We start from the raw sequence: 13105 nt of genomic DNA on the forward strand, positions 1-13105 counted from the left end.
TTCTAACTTTTCTTAAGAGACATAGTGTCTCATCCCACTAGACCAACTGATTGTTGGTTGTGTCGAGTCTTTTGATGCATTTCGTATCTATAAACGTGTACAAGACAACCACACGGTCTTATAAGCCTATTATAACATTATTAACTATTGAATGAAATTTAAAAAAAAAAGTGTTTTGGTATAACACTTTTCTGCTCAAGTTTTAAGCATAAGTATTTTAAAAGGATAGGATCCAATCACACAACGTACATTTTTTTAATTTTATATAGATTTACGATCACTGGATGAATGATGAATGACAATAGATAGTTGAGATTAACAATAGGAAATGAAAAGATATTCAGTGAAAAAGCAAGAAATTAATCTCAACCGTATGTTATCACGTATTCAATGATTCTAAATTCGTGTAAAACTAAAAATTGTCGTAAGAAAGTATTTGCAAAGTTAAATATGTTTTAGTGTAAGTTTGTCAACACCTCCATGAAATATGGAGTGAAGGTTTTCAAATTTGATGTAGGAAAGAAACTATACTATACTTTATACAAAAGTCTCATAGGAAGCTTCACGTACCTAAATTCTACAGAACTTACTGTTCTTTTTGTTGTTGGACTCACTATTCTACAGAATTATACCAATTCGAACATGGTGATAAAAGGAGAAAGAGACAGGAGGGGTGTGGTCTGAAACATGGTGGTTCGGTTGCATTGCCGATGAACTTCCACTGAGCTTACAGGTTGACCACTTTGCGACCCCAGAAGCATATGCCCTGGAGCGCGTGTCAGCCACAAGGCTCCTGCTCCAAAACAAAACAAAAAAGTAAAAAAGGGGTATTATTATATTTCATATATGCTGAAATCAGTAAAGCAAAAAGTAATTAAAGTAAAGCAGCATGTGTCGGCCAAAGATATTTGCCATGTGAGTTTAACTGCTGCGAATGGGAACAACTTTTGTTCATACATTAGTGAGGTTCGACGTAATTAAGAGAAGCACAAGGAACAGGATTCGGGACGGGACAGGACAGGTTTAAGATGAAGGTGAATTCTGTTTAAGGCGGCTTGCTTCAATGCTGTTCCAATTGTAATGACGTGATTTGTTTTTGAGGTGAATTTATTTGGTAAGGTCTCGATTTTTTTTATAATTCCGGATATTACGAATTCAAAGATTTCTAATCATTTGATAATTAATATTAATATCATTAACATATACAGTGTTCGAACTTGAGTTCATACAGTTGGCTAAATAAACCAATTCATCCCTCTATCATGTCATCATTTACATGTAAACTGCAACGTTAATATAATTAGCTCTCATGCCAATATCGTAATGATCAACATCAGTAAAAAAATTAAATTAAATGACTTTGAGAGAAAATTTTATATAATTAAAAATCAAAGATAAAATATTGATTTGGATTTATTTAAGGAGTAAAATAAACCTTTGAACCAAAAAAGTATTGTGTGTAAACATGGATTGGGGTCAAATGCAATGTGGGGATCTAACCCTAATTTTTTTCATTAATTCAATTTTAGGTCCTATAGTTTGAATATTATAAAACAAATAGGAAGAATTATTTGACTGAGTAAAAGAATAGTGACTATTTTAGTGCATGATAGGTAGGGATTGATGTGGCACACGAATCCGACGGGTTATGACCTGACTCGATTTGATTGGATCGGATATTTTACAAACAATTTTGGGTTCGGGTTGGGTTTTTAGAGGGTATGTTCGGGTCGGGTTTGGTTTGGGTTTAGAGTGAAAATACCCGACCCAAAAATTGTAATTTTACCTTATATATTTAGGCATAATTACAATAAACCTCTTTATATTATTTTTTCAATTAAGTCTATATTTTTATTGAATAACAGTGATATTTTTTTTAATAATATATTATTTCTAGTCGAATCGGGTTGAATTCGGATTTTTATCTCGAAAAAGGACGGTCAAGTTCAGGTTGATTGTGCATGATAGGTAGGGATTGATGTGGCACACGAATCCGACGGGTTATGACCTGACTCGATTTGATTGGATCGGATATTTTACAAACAATTTTGGGTTCGGGTTGGGTTTTTAGAGGGTATGTTCGGGTCGGGTTTGGTTTGGGTTTAGAGTGAAAATACCCGACCCAAAAATTGTAATTTTACCTTATATATTTAGGCATAATTACAATAATACCTCTTTATATATTATTTTTTCAATTAAGTCTATATTTTTATTGAATAACAGTGATATTTTTTTAATAAATATATTATTTCTAGTCGAATCGGGTTGAATTCGGATTTTATCTCGAAAAAGACGGGTCAAGTTCAGGTTGATTGGAAGGGTATATTTTTCGGATCGAATGGAGGATATATAATTTTTGGGTCGGGTCGAATTGACCAAAAACCCGACCTGACCGATACCCATCCTATAGATATGTAGTATACACTTTTTAAAAAGTGGCAGGTGACTGACGTCCAAGCTCCAAGTCTTGGTGCGTTATTAAGAAATTTCATTGAAGCTGAGAAAGTCTTGTTCAAGAGACTTGGAGACTAGATCATGTTATGTTTGAACAGCATGGTTCCCCTGCCTGCGTTGTATTGATTTCTAAGCAAACGGTCACATTTAACGGTTTAACAAAATGTGGTGTTGCATGGGAGTGATCTAGTAACCGGATGATGGTATGATACGAATTGACTTTTAAATATTGGTTTTGGTTTCGAATTCAACGAAAATATTATGTCGTTAAATCATTAACAATAGGATGATGTGATAATTTAGTGTCGGTGTGGGAGATAATGTCTTAATTCCACCTCATCAGTTTCTTCATCAAAATTAACATTCTTTATCCATTTCTAGTTGTCGCCGAAAATCGTCATTCTTAAATATCTTTTGCGTTCATTCCAGACAACAATGAACTCGTTTCATTGTCTTTTAATCACTTAAACATTTAGATTTTCTTAAAAAAACTTTTTTAATATCACGAAAGTAAATATAAAAACCCACTATTGGGGGCTTTCTCGAATTTGAGAAATTTGGGGTGTTTGTTTAAAAATTTGAATAGCAAGAAATATTCTTTATAGGAGGCGAACAACATACCTCAAAACTAGTATAATTGAATGACCATCGGAGGAGATGGAACATTAGAGTGTCGAACCTTTAGATGAATTTTCATCAATTATGAGTCAGCTTCGTTCAAAACCAATTTGACGAGAAGAAAATGAGTAAAACACAAATATTTTGATACTGATTGTTATGAATGATGATCGATAATAGGTGGTGATTGACTAGAAACGATGTGCATGAACAAACATTTATTAGAATTAAATGTTTTGATAGGTGTATTGATAGAGATGACCCTATTAATAAGCATATATGTTTAGGTTGGTGTATTATGAGTGATTCGATTTTTGTGTGGTTGTTTAGCATGGTTTTCAGAGCCGGACCAGTTAGCGAACCGGTCATGCTATCGGTTCACTGGTTCAATCGGTCGAATCGGTCTGACCGGTCGAAAAAACCGGACGACGTCATAATTATTTAAAAAATTAAATAAAAATACAAAAAATATTTAATAATTTTTTATATCAAGTCATATTCAAAGCAAGTCATACATAAGTTAAAAACCAAAATCAAGTGAAACAAAATAATTCAAATTAACTACAAACATAATATTTAAGGTAAACATATTAAATAAGAAATATAATTATATAACTATAATTAAAAAATAAATTTGGGGCTAAAAAATCATAACAAAATGATATTGTTTGGTTTAATTTTTTTTAAAAACAATCCCACATGGCTAAGAAATATAGAAAAACAACCCAAAAGTGTAAAGAGTAAAAATATGAGAACAAAACAATCTCACATGGCTAAGAAACATAGAAGAGCATCCTAACTAAATTCTATAAATAATAGAGGTAATTTGATATTCAAAATCATGAAGCCTTTTGGTGAGCATTGAGTGAACTATTTTTCACTTCAATCAAGCTCGAATTTTAGGCTTCAATCGAGCTTCTAAATTTTTTTTGAGTTCAAGTTTCAATATTATATTTCGAGTTCGAGTTGAACTTGATAATTTTTAGCTTGTGAGTTTGAGTCGAGTTGAGCTTACTTTTAAAGTTTTCAAGTTCGAGTCGAGCTCAGCAATACTCGAGTTCGACTTGGCTCGTTTAACAAATGACGTCGTTTGGTTTAATTTTTTAAAAAAAAAACAAAATTGGCAGTTTTTTATATTTTTTCGGTTTTCAGCCGGTCTGGTTCGAACGGTTTAGCGGTTTCGACCGGTTCACTAGTAGCGGTTTAACCGGTGTAGATTGAACCGGACTAGACAGCGATTCTCAGTTGAACCGATTGAACTGACCGATTCGATTCGATTTTCAAAACACTGTTGTTTAGGTTTTGTTTTGTGTAGTGGTAACTCTGATTCTTTGGATATATTGAATGCAAATTAATCAAAAAAATATTTTTAATTTATGTATGAGTTTTTAGTGACTATGTTCCTAATGTTTTCTTTTTGCGTTTCAATTTTGATTTTTTTATATTATTTTTTATTAATGATTAAGATGTCATTATCCAAAAAATAATAAAATAAATAAAATAAAATTATTAATTTAGTTAATTTATTTTTGTCTATTTGCTTCGATTCTTTACTCATCCCAAATAATTTTGAAAATAAATAATATTATCTCTAGGATTCAAATTTGACACTTAATCTTAAACCCCATAATAAAAAGGGTAAAATTCATAAATAGCCCTCTAACTATATTGTAATGTTTTGTTGAGTCCTCCAACTATTAAAAGTTATAAAATGGTCTTTTTCCTATAGAAATTTGTTTTGTTGAGTACCCCAACTATTAAAAGTTACAAAATGGTCACCTGACTATTCATATGTTTCAAGCTAGTCATTTTTCGTTAAAAATTGACAGATGTCTAAGCTGAACGTTAACATGTTGAGTGAGATATGATAAAATCATATTTTAACGATGTCTACTGGTAGCTTTGTTGATTTCAAGCACTGACAACGACATAACGTTTCAAACACTGGCTCGACGATATAATATAAACAAAGAGTCAACCCATAAAAATATAGATCAAAACAATTCTGAGATGAGATTTTATCATATAACAATCAACATGTTAATGTTCAGCTCAAACGACCCCTGATTTTTAACAAAAAAAGGAAAGTTTGGAATATATGAATAGTCAGATGACCATTTTGTAACTTTTAATAGTTAGGGGGATTATTCAAAAAAAGAATAGTCGGGGGACTCAACAAAACAATGTCATATAGTTAGAGTATCATTTTGCAACTTTTAATAGTCGAGGGACTTAACAAAACAATGGCACATAGTCAGAGTACCATTTTGTAACTTTTAATAGTCGGGAGACTTAACAAAGTAACACCCTATAATTGAGGGATCATTTGTGTATTTTACCCTAAAAAATAACTCATTTGTAAGAACCAAATATTAAAGTGCTGCATAATCAAAGAAAAAGAGACATTTGGATAACGTTGCTTTCAAAGAAGACTTGTTTGATTTTCATTGGCTTGGAGTTCTTCATTTGGATAGGGTAAGGACCCCTTGTGTCGAACTCCACTTTTCCATTATGCTATTAAAATAATAAGAGGGAAAATATGATATTATTATAAAAAATTATGATATTTTTTGTTGATTGAGTCCTAAAAACTTTCGAGCATCGACAATGGACGCTCAATTACCTTATACTACAATCGCTGATGTTTGAACCCGTGACCTCAAAGAATAATGACGATTCCTTTAACCGTTGAGGTAAGTCGGTTTAATTATTTTAGGGTTTTATAAAAATTATTTATTTTTATTATCAATTTAAACTAATAAGCAATGAACATGGGTAGGGATGTTCAAATACATGAAATTTTATTTTGTTAAAAACGAGATATTCAAAATATTGTGTTTAACTTTTAACTAAAACTATGCATTATATTAATAAAATTAAAATCATAAAATGAAACGGACCTAAAATTTGATTATCATTACAACACAATTGATGTCCATTGGTAACAATAATAATAATCGATTTGAAAGCTTTGGATATTGGGTCTACTTCCACTATAACAATCCACCCAAATAAGTGCATGATTTAATATTTCATAAAATATATTATAAAATAATATTCTAAATTAGATTCATTAAAAAATTTCATTTGATTCTTAAAAATCAATCATTTAAAGTTTAAATAGGTAAAAAGTATTTACATTATTTTAATATTTGCTAAAATTATTATCCGCTTTGGGACGAGGCATTAGGTCCCTTAAACAAGGTCAGTGGTTCGAATCCTGGCGTTTGCGAATGGAGCAAACTGGGTTGGGAGTGTCACCATCGCCTCTGTAGTACCCGATCTGGATTAGTCAGTCAATTGATCGGATACCAATGATTAATTCAAAAAAAAGTGTATATGGATAGACACTCTTGTATATCTATTATTAAAATATGAATTTAAATTATAAAATAGATAATATATTTATTTTGAAGGAAACTCGAACCTTGGTCATCCAATTTTCAGTATATTTAAATTTAAATTCCTGCAGATTCAAATATTCAATCTACGATTTTAATCTGAAACTTTTGTGAATTCAAATACTTTACATATAATAACATTTAATTCAAATTTAAATAATAATATTTGGATATTAAAGTATAAATAAAGATTTGGATATTAGGAAGATTTGTGGATTGGATAATTCAGAGAGTTAATTGTATCATATGTTTCCAAATTATGATTCTTACATCAAATTGGTATTTAAACTTTTAAATATTTTAATTTATTCTTAAACTATGAATCTCGTTCTAAATTAATCCTTTAACTTTTTAATATTTAAATTTCATCCCCAAATTATGACTCATTCTAAATTGGTTCTCAAACTTTTGAATCTTCCAATTTCATCCTCAAAGTCATCGAAATATGTGATCAATTCCAACCATAGTTTAACCTAAATTTTATTTTTTTCAAACATATAATAATATAACTTGGCCTAACAAGTTTATTAACAAGGGATGTCAATAGTATATATGTATAATTTAGGATAATATTGAAATGTTCAAAGAGTTTGGGGACCAATTTAGAATAAAGATCATAGTCCGGCGATGAAAATGAAATTTTCAAAAGTTTGAGGATTAATTGAGAACCATTTCATAGTTTAGGGATATAATTAGAATGCTTAAAAGTTTAAGGACTAATTTAGAATATGAATCATAATTGAAGGACGTATGATGCAATTAACTCATTGATATCTAATACGTTGTCGTTCTGATAATCCACCAACTTGAGGCTAATTTTATTATTAATGGTTGGACTAACAATTAAAAAATAAATAAATTTTAGTCCTCATCATTTATAATTTTATACAATTTGACCCATAAAAATTATATTATTCGGTCAATAATATTTTTTTATTAAAAGTATTTGACATATTTAAATAATACAAAGATATTTGACATAATCATTAATTTTAGACAAAAATTATTTGAGTCTCTATACTTTAAAAAAATAATATGTTCCTAATATTATTTTTTCTTTCAATGTGACCCTCCAACTTAGAAAATAAATTCAATGTGACCCTTTGACTAATATTTTTTTGTCGTTGACCATTACGATGCTGACGTAATAGTTCACTGATTGATGTGGCGGTCTACGATGCTAACATGACAGTCCACGATGATTGATAACGTGACAGATGGGCTAAATTGATAACTCAAACATGGTAGATGGGCCGTCACATCAGTACCGTGGACTGTCAGATCATCACCGTAAATTGTCACGTCAGCATCGTAACGATCAATGAGATAAAAACATTGATCAAAGGGTCGAATTGGATTTGTTTTCTGAATTAGAAGACTATATTGAGAGAAAAAATAATACGAGGGACGCGTTGGTTTTTCCTTTCAAAAAGTACTTGGTCCTTTGATGTGTTTTTACCTTAATTTTATTATTTTTTTAAAAAAAGAAGTATTTATTAATTTAAATTTTGTGGGGTTGCTTTGCAATGAAAAATATCCCACCAGCAACAAGCGCCCCCCTGCCCGACTGTTCCCACGCTGGTTTCGGAGAAATGGAGGAGGTCAGGACAGTTAACGGCGGGGATTTGTGTCGTGCTGTTTCTATTACTACATACAGTGAACGAAGAAAGGACTCCGAAAGTCTGCAAAATAAATTCTTTAAACGAAACATGGGTTGAAGTTGACAGTCAACACTGAATATGCCGCAATTTGTACAGTGTTTTCCCATATAGATTCGACTCTGTGCTGTTGTTGACAGCCCAAAACGTCTTACATCCACCATCTCTCTCTCTCCCTCTCCCTCTCCCTCTCTCTCTGTCTTACCTCAACAGCACTTTAAGCATATATTTTAATTACTTACTCTTTATACTATATCTAAATCATTCTTATTTTCTTGAGTTCTTAAATTAAATGATAATAAGTATTAGTTAATTCTCGTTTGTCGAATTAGTTCTCTCAATCTTTACATTTTTATTAATATTATATCTAAATTCGAATAAAGACATAGAGATTACCGATAATTATTAATTTTTATAAAATATAAAGCATTTATATAAGGGAAGGCTTTGATTTTATTTTTATTCACATCCTTTGAATTTTAATGTTGGGATTGTGTTGTATTTTATGTAGCTTATATTTTTATTTATTGATAACCTAATTTTATTTTACAAAATATACTTTCTTAAATATAATAATAATATCAATTAAATTGAAATTGATTTTTTTATTAGGATTATTTTAAGGTTTTCAGATAATACAAGGACTATTATTAGGTTATGAGAAGTGAAATTTTTATAAGCGGAATTAAGAGTATGGTACATGTTTTTTTAAAATTGTATAAATAAATAAATTTGTAATATTTTTATTATATAAACTAATAGTTTGAATCTTTCGATTATGAGATTTAATGTCTCATCCTGTTAAATCACCTTATAATTGATAATAAATTTTTTAATTATTGTAATTATTTTTAAAATAATTACTCGTTGAGTTTGAATAAATTCTCGTATAAATCTTACTATATAAATAATCAACTGTTAAAGGGTGTGTTCTATTTTGAGTTCATGCTCGAATCAAAACAAGTCGACATACCTTAAACCTAAAAGAACAAGTTCAATCTACCCTAGAACACACGAGTTCAAAATAAGTCCAAACTTTAAAAAAAAAAAATTAGTTTGAGATGATTATAAGATAGTACTTGTTCAATGTTTTTTAGTCATTGATAAACTTTTATATACCTTCTGTTAGAGTATGTCTAAAAACTAATCATAAAATGATTATAACGACATCTATTTTTACCTTGTTTATTAATAGATGACATTGCCTTTATTATTTAAGTTGTTATTATGTGTATATGAATTAATAAAATTATAATAAAGTCATGAGATTAATATGATTATTCTTAAAGGTTCTTATTCAAGTATTATTGTAAGCTTGGACAACATAATGCATGAAAATTAATATGTAGTTGATTGATGATAAAGTGTTGTCATTGACATAAAAATATCAAATTTATACGTTAGTATGTGTTGGAGAACAATATATTGAGCTGACCCATTATGAGTATGTTTCTTGTATCATTATGTGTCAGTCACAACATTACTCCTAGTGATACTTACATGTGTGGTCCTCAGACTTGAGATCATCATTTTCTCAACATTGTGAGTCACATGTTTTGATACAGTCAAATGTGTGTCGTAACTGGTTGCACTATAAAGACTAATGATAGACATGTAACAATCTATGTAGTGGAAATGATTGATCATGTAGGATTTATGGGTATCTATTTTTGGGTCAAGTAGAAATGTTCTAATATTCCCTACATATAATTGACTCACAAATCTAACTTCGATTTTAGTATTAGATGCAAATTAGACGTATAAATACTTAATTGTATTTAACTTAAAACGATCGATAATGATTGCGCGTGTAAAGCCGTTAATTTGGAGTAAATTAGTTTAATCGGACAACGGTTAATTTTTGGATTTTTTTTAAATTAATGTTTGATTATTTGAATGGGTCTTTGAGTTTTATTTTCTTGAAAAAAAAATGAAAAAAAGTCTTCAAGTTTGATTTTCAGGTCATTCTTACGTGGACTACGAGGTTCATATTCGAGACCTAATTATTTTATTTTAAATTCAAAACAAACGATTCTATTGATTTTGAAGTTGTAATTATTATTATTAAAATATTACAAATTTACAAAAATATTACAATTTTTTATTAAAATACATACATACATGCAAAAAGAAAAAATGTTATTTCTAAGAAACTTTAGGGTAAACTACATCCGTGACCATTTAGTTATAAGAAGATTCTATTATGATTATCGATATTTTAATTTTTTTTTCCATAAGATTATTTAATTATATAAATGGTCACCGATGTAGGTCATCACCATAATTTTATCAATAATATTTGATTCTCATTATTTATACATCTAATAAATTTAGTCTTTTTTTTATTTATATCAATAAATTTAATCCTCTAAATAATTACAAACGACAATACATATACCACCATCTTATTAATTTTTTTTATTTTAATTTATTTATTCAATAATTATTTTTCAGTCAAATGATACTTCATATAATTTATTTTTTTATAACCACCACGCACAATTAGGGATGACAAACGGGCAGGTCGGGTGCGGATACCCCCTCCCCATCCTCATACCCACATAATATTTTTCAATCCACCACCCGCCCACCACCCATGATGGGTACAAATTTTCAAATCAACACCCGCCCACGTGGGTATATTTTCAAATCCATCCCCACACCCACTACCCACTAGCGACATACCCATCTAGACCCGCCTGACAGCAAACTAATGAGATGTTGGAGTTGGTTCCCAAACAGTCCGTGATGGGATATCAACACATGCTTCAATTTGTCAGAGGAGTGGCTCTACGAATGTTATGGAGACAGATTGTAGGGAGCATGTAGTCGCAGAGATTGATTGTTGAGTTGCTTTCGATGTTAATGCTCATAGTGCGCCTAATATGGGTTTTGAGGGACTAAAGAACATGAAAACTGCTGCTTTTGATGTTAATGCATATAGTACGGCTAATTTGTGTTTGGATGGGAAGTATGGGCTAAGAAACATGGAAAGTGACGTGGTTAGTGGGATTATGGGTTTAATCAAAGAGCCGAATATTACCTTAATTAAAGATCAGATTAAAGAGTAAATATCCTTAATATTTGGTTAAATTATATGTTATATATTATTATACAATATTAAAATTTATAAATTAGTCTCTAAAATTACACCTAAATTCATAATGGTCCAAAATTTAATAGATATTTAACTGGGCGGGCGGATGTGGGGTGGGTAATGTCTCAAACCCATTATCCGCCCACCACCCACGACGGGTACCACTTTATAAATCCACACCCACCCACTACCCGTTAAAATTATACCCATCTCTACTCCAAATAAAACGAATGCGATGCGAAATCCACGAAACTGTACCCGTTTTCCATCCCAACGCACAACATTGAAAATGACGTTATTAAATCAACAAAATATCTGTTTCCTGGAAACCATAGAAAAATACGAAAAAGGAAATTACTGTTAATAAATGGAAAATTAATCTTTAAATTAAAAACAATTACGTCATTTAGATTTTATAATAACGTAATAAAAGTGACGACATTTTACGTGTCAACTTTAGCTTCATCATATACCAATCGTAAGCCTCTTTCACCCGCTTTAATGAAGTTTCGGTGTTTCCACTGTTTCCATTTCCACATCAAATCACCTGTCCCAATTTCTATATATATATATAGATTTATATATCATAAACTAGCACACCAACACCTTAAATCATCTTCATCAATGGAAGAACTTCAAATGCAATTCATGGCTCAAACCTCAGGTCTCAACAACAAGGGAATGGGAAAGAAGAGGGCTCGTCGTTCTTCTGCTAAGGTTGAGAGGAAGATCATTGAGAAGAACAGGCGAAACAACATGAAGAATTTGTACTCCAAGCTCTATTCTCTTCTCCCCCGTCGAGATTCCAAGGTTTTTTTTTTCTGGGTTTGAACTTTGAAATTTGTTCTGAATTTTGATCTGAATGTGGGTTTTGTTTTGCAGGAGCTGTTGTCGCTTCCTGATCAAATAGATGAAGCTGTGAACCACATAAAGAGGTTGAAGACTAGGTTGAATGAGTACAAGGAGAAAAAGAAAGGCCTTATGGGAAGAAAGAGATCTTACACAAGTAGTACTGCAACTGAAACCAGTGTGAGCTTGAAATCTCCTGAGCTCAAGATTAACGAACATGGCTCCGCCATGGAGGTTGTTTTGACGACCGGGACAGACAGACAGTCCATGTTTTATGACATGATTTGCATACTAAATCAACACGGAGCTGATGTACTAAACGCCAGCTTCTCCGCAGTTGGGAATACAGTATTCCATGTTGTTCATGCTGAGGTAAATTAATTAGCCACTAGCTCTCTCCTATCTCATATTTCTATATCATATGTGTTTCTCCATCTAATTGATTTGTTTTGGTGACAGATTGGAGCATTTGTTGCAGCACAAATAGTAAAGAATAAGCTGAACAAATTAGTGCATGGATCCAGCTACGAAGACGATCAGCTTCAACAAGAGTTATGGAGCTTCGAAATCCATCCCGAAATGTGGGATTTGAACTACGAAATCTATCCTGAAACTTGGGATTTCCCGATCATGTGATGTTGCAGTGACTTAGTCAGCAAGGAAGAGCAGACTTATTATGTTTTTTTTTTGCTAGAACTGTATAGCTAACTAGCTCCGCCGCATGCTGCTGCTGCAACAAAATTTTGTTCATGACTATGTAATAGTATAAATCATGAATCCCTACAATGGATACCATGATGTTGTCTTTTGTTTTCTCGGTCAGTTGATGTAGTATTTGATTAATGGAACCTTTCCAATAAGTTCTTATGTTTATTTTTTGAAAAATAAATGTTTTTTCTTTTAGTAATGGAAAACTAGATTTTGATTGATTTCTCTATTATTATCCAAGTATTGTAATTGCATAAGGTTTCAACATATAAGTGAATTCATGGAACTAACTCTAAGCTGTTCTTGATTCTTCTTCTGTT

The 13105-nt window shown here is 31.0% G+C and overlaps 1 protein-coding gene across 1 annotated transcript; it reads left to right on the plus strand.

Moving 5' to 3' along the window:
* Nucleotides 1-11840: 11840 nt before the first annotated feature.
* On the plus strand, nucleotides 11841-12713 carry LOC120115812 (transcription factor bHLH162-like). The gene is made up of 3 exons (XM_039136411.1): nucleotides 11841-12038; nucleotides 12111-12449; nucleotides 12537-12713. The coding sequence occupies exons 1-3, from the start codon at nucleotides 11853-11855 to the stop codon at nucleotides 12711-12713; spliced, it is 702 nt and encodes a 233-aa protein (XP_038992342.1). The 5' UTR covers nucleotides 11841-11852.
* The last annotated feature ends 392 nt before the right edge of the window (nucleotides 12714-13105 follow it).

This window comes from Hibiscus syriacus, unplaced genomic scaffold (genome assembly GCF_006381635.1).
Source record: "Hibiscus syriacus cultivar Baekdansim isolate YM2019G1 unplaced genomic scaffold, ASM638163v2 tig00110279_pilon, whole genome shotgun sequence".
Classification (NCBI taxonomy): Eukaryota; Viridiplantae; Streptophyta; class Magnoliopsida; order Malvales; family Malvaceae; genus Hibiscus; species Hibiscus syriacus.

Excerpts from the sequence above, each read along its gene's own strand:
- LOC120115812 (XM_039136411.1), top strand. The coding sequence starts at position 11,853 with ATGGAAGAACTTCAAATGCAATTCATGGCTCAAACCTCAGGTCTCAAC. Across the intron at positions 12,039-12,110 it reads TCCCCCGTCGAGATTCCAAG|GAGCTGTTGTCGCTTCCTGA; the intron begins GTTTTTTTTTTC and ends TTTGTTTTGCAG. Across the intron at positions 12,450-12,536 it reads TCCATGTTGTTCATGCTGAG|ATTGGAGCATTTGTTGCAGC; the intron begins GTAAATTAATTA and ends TTTTGGTGACAG.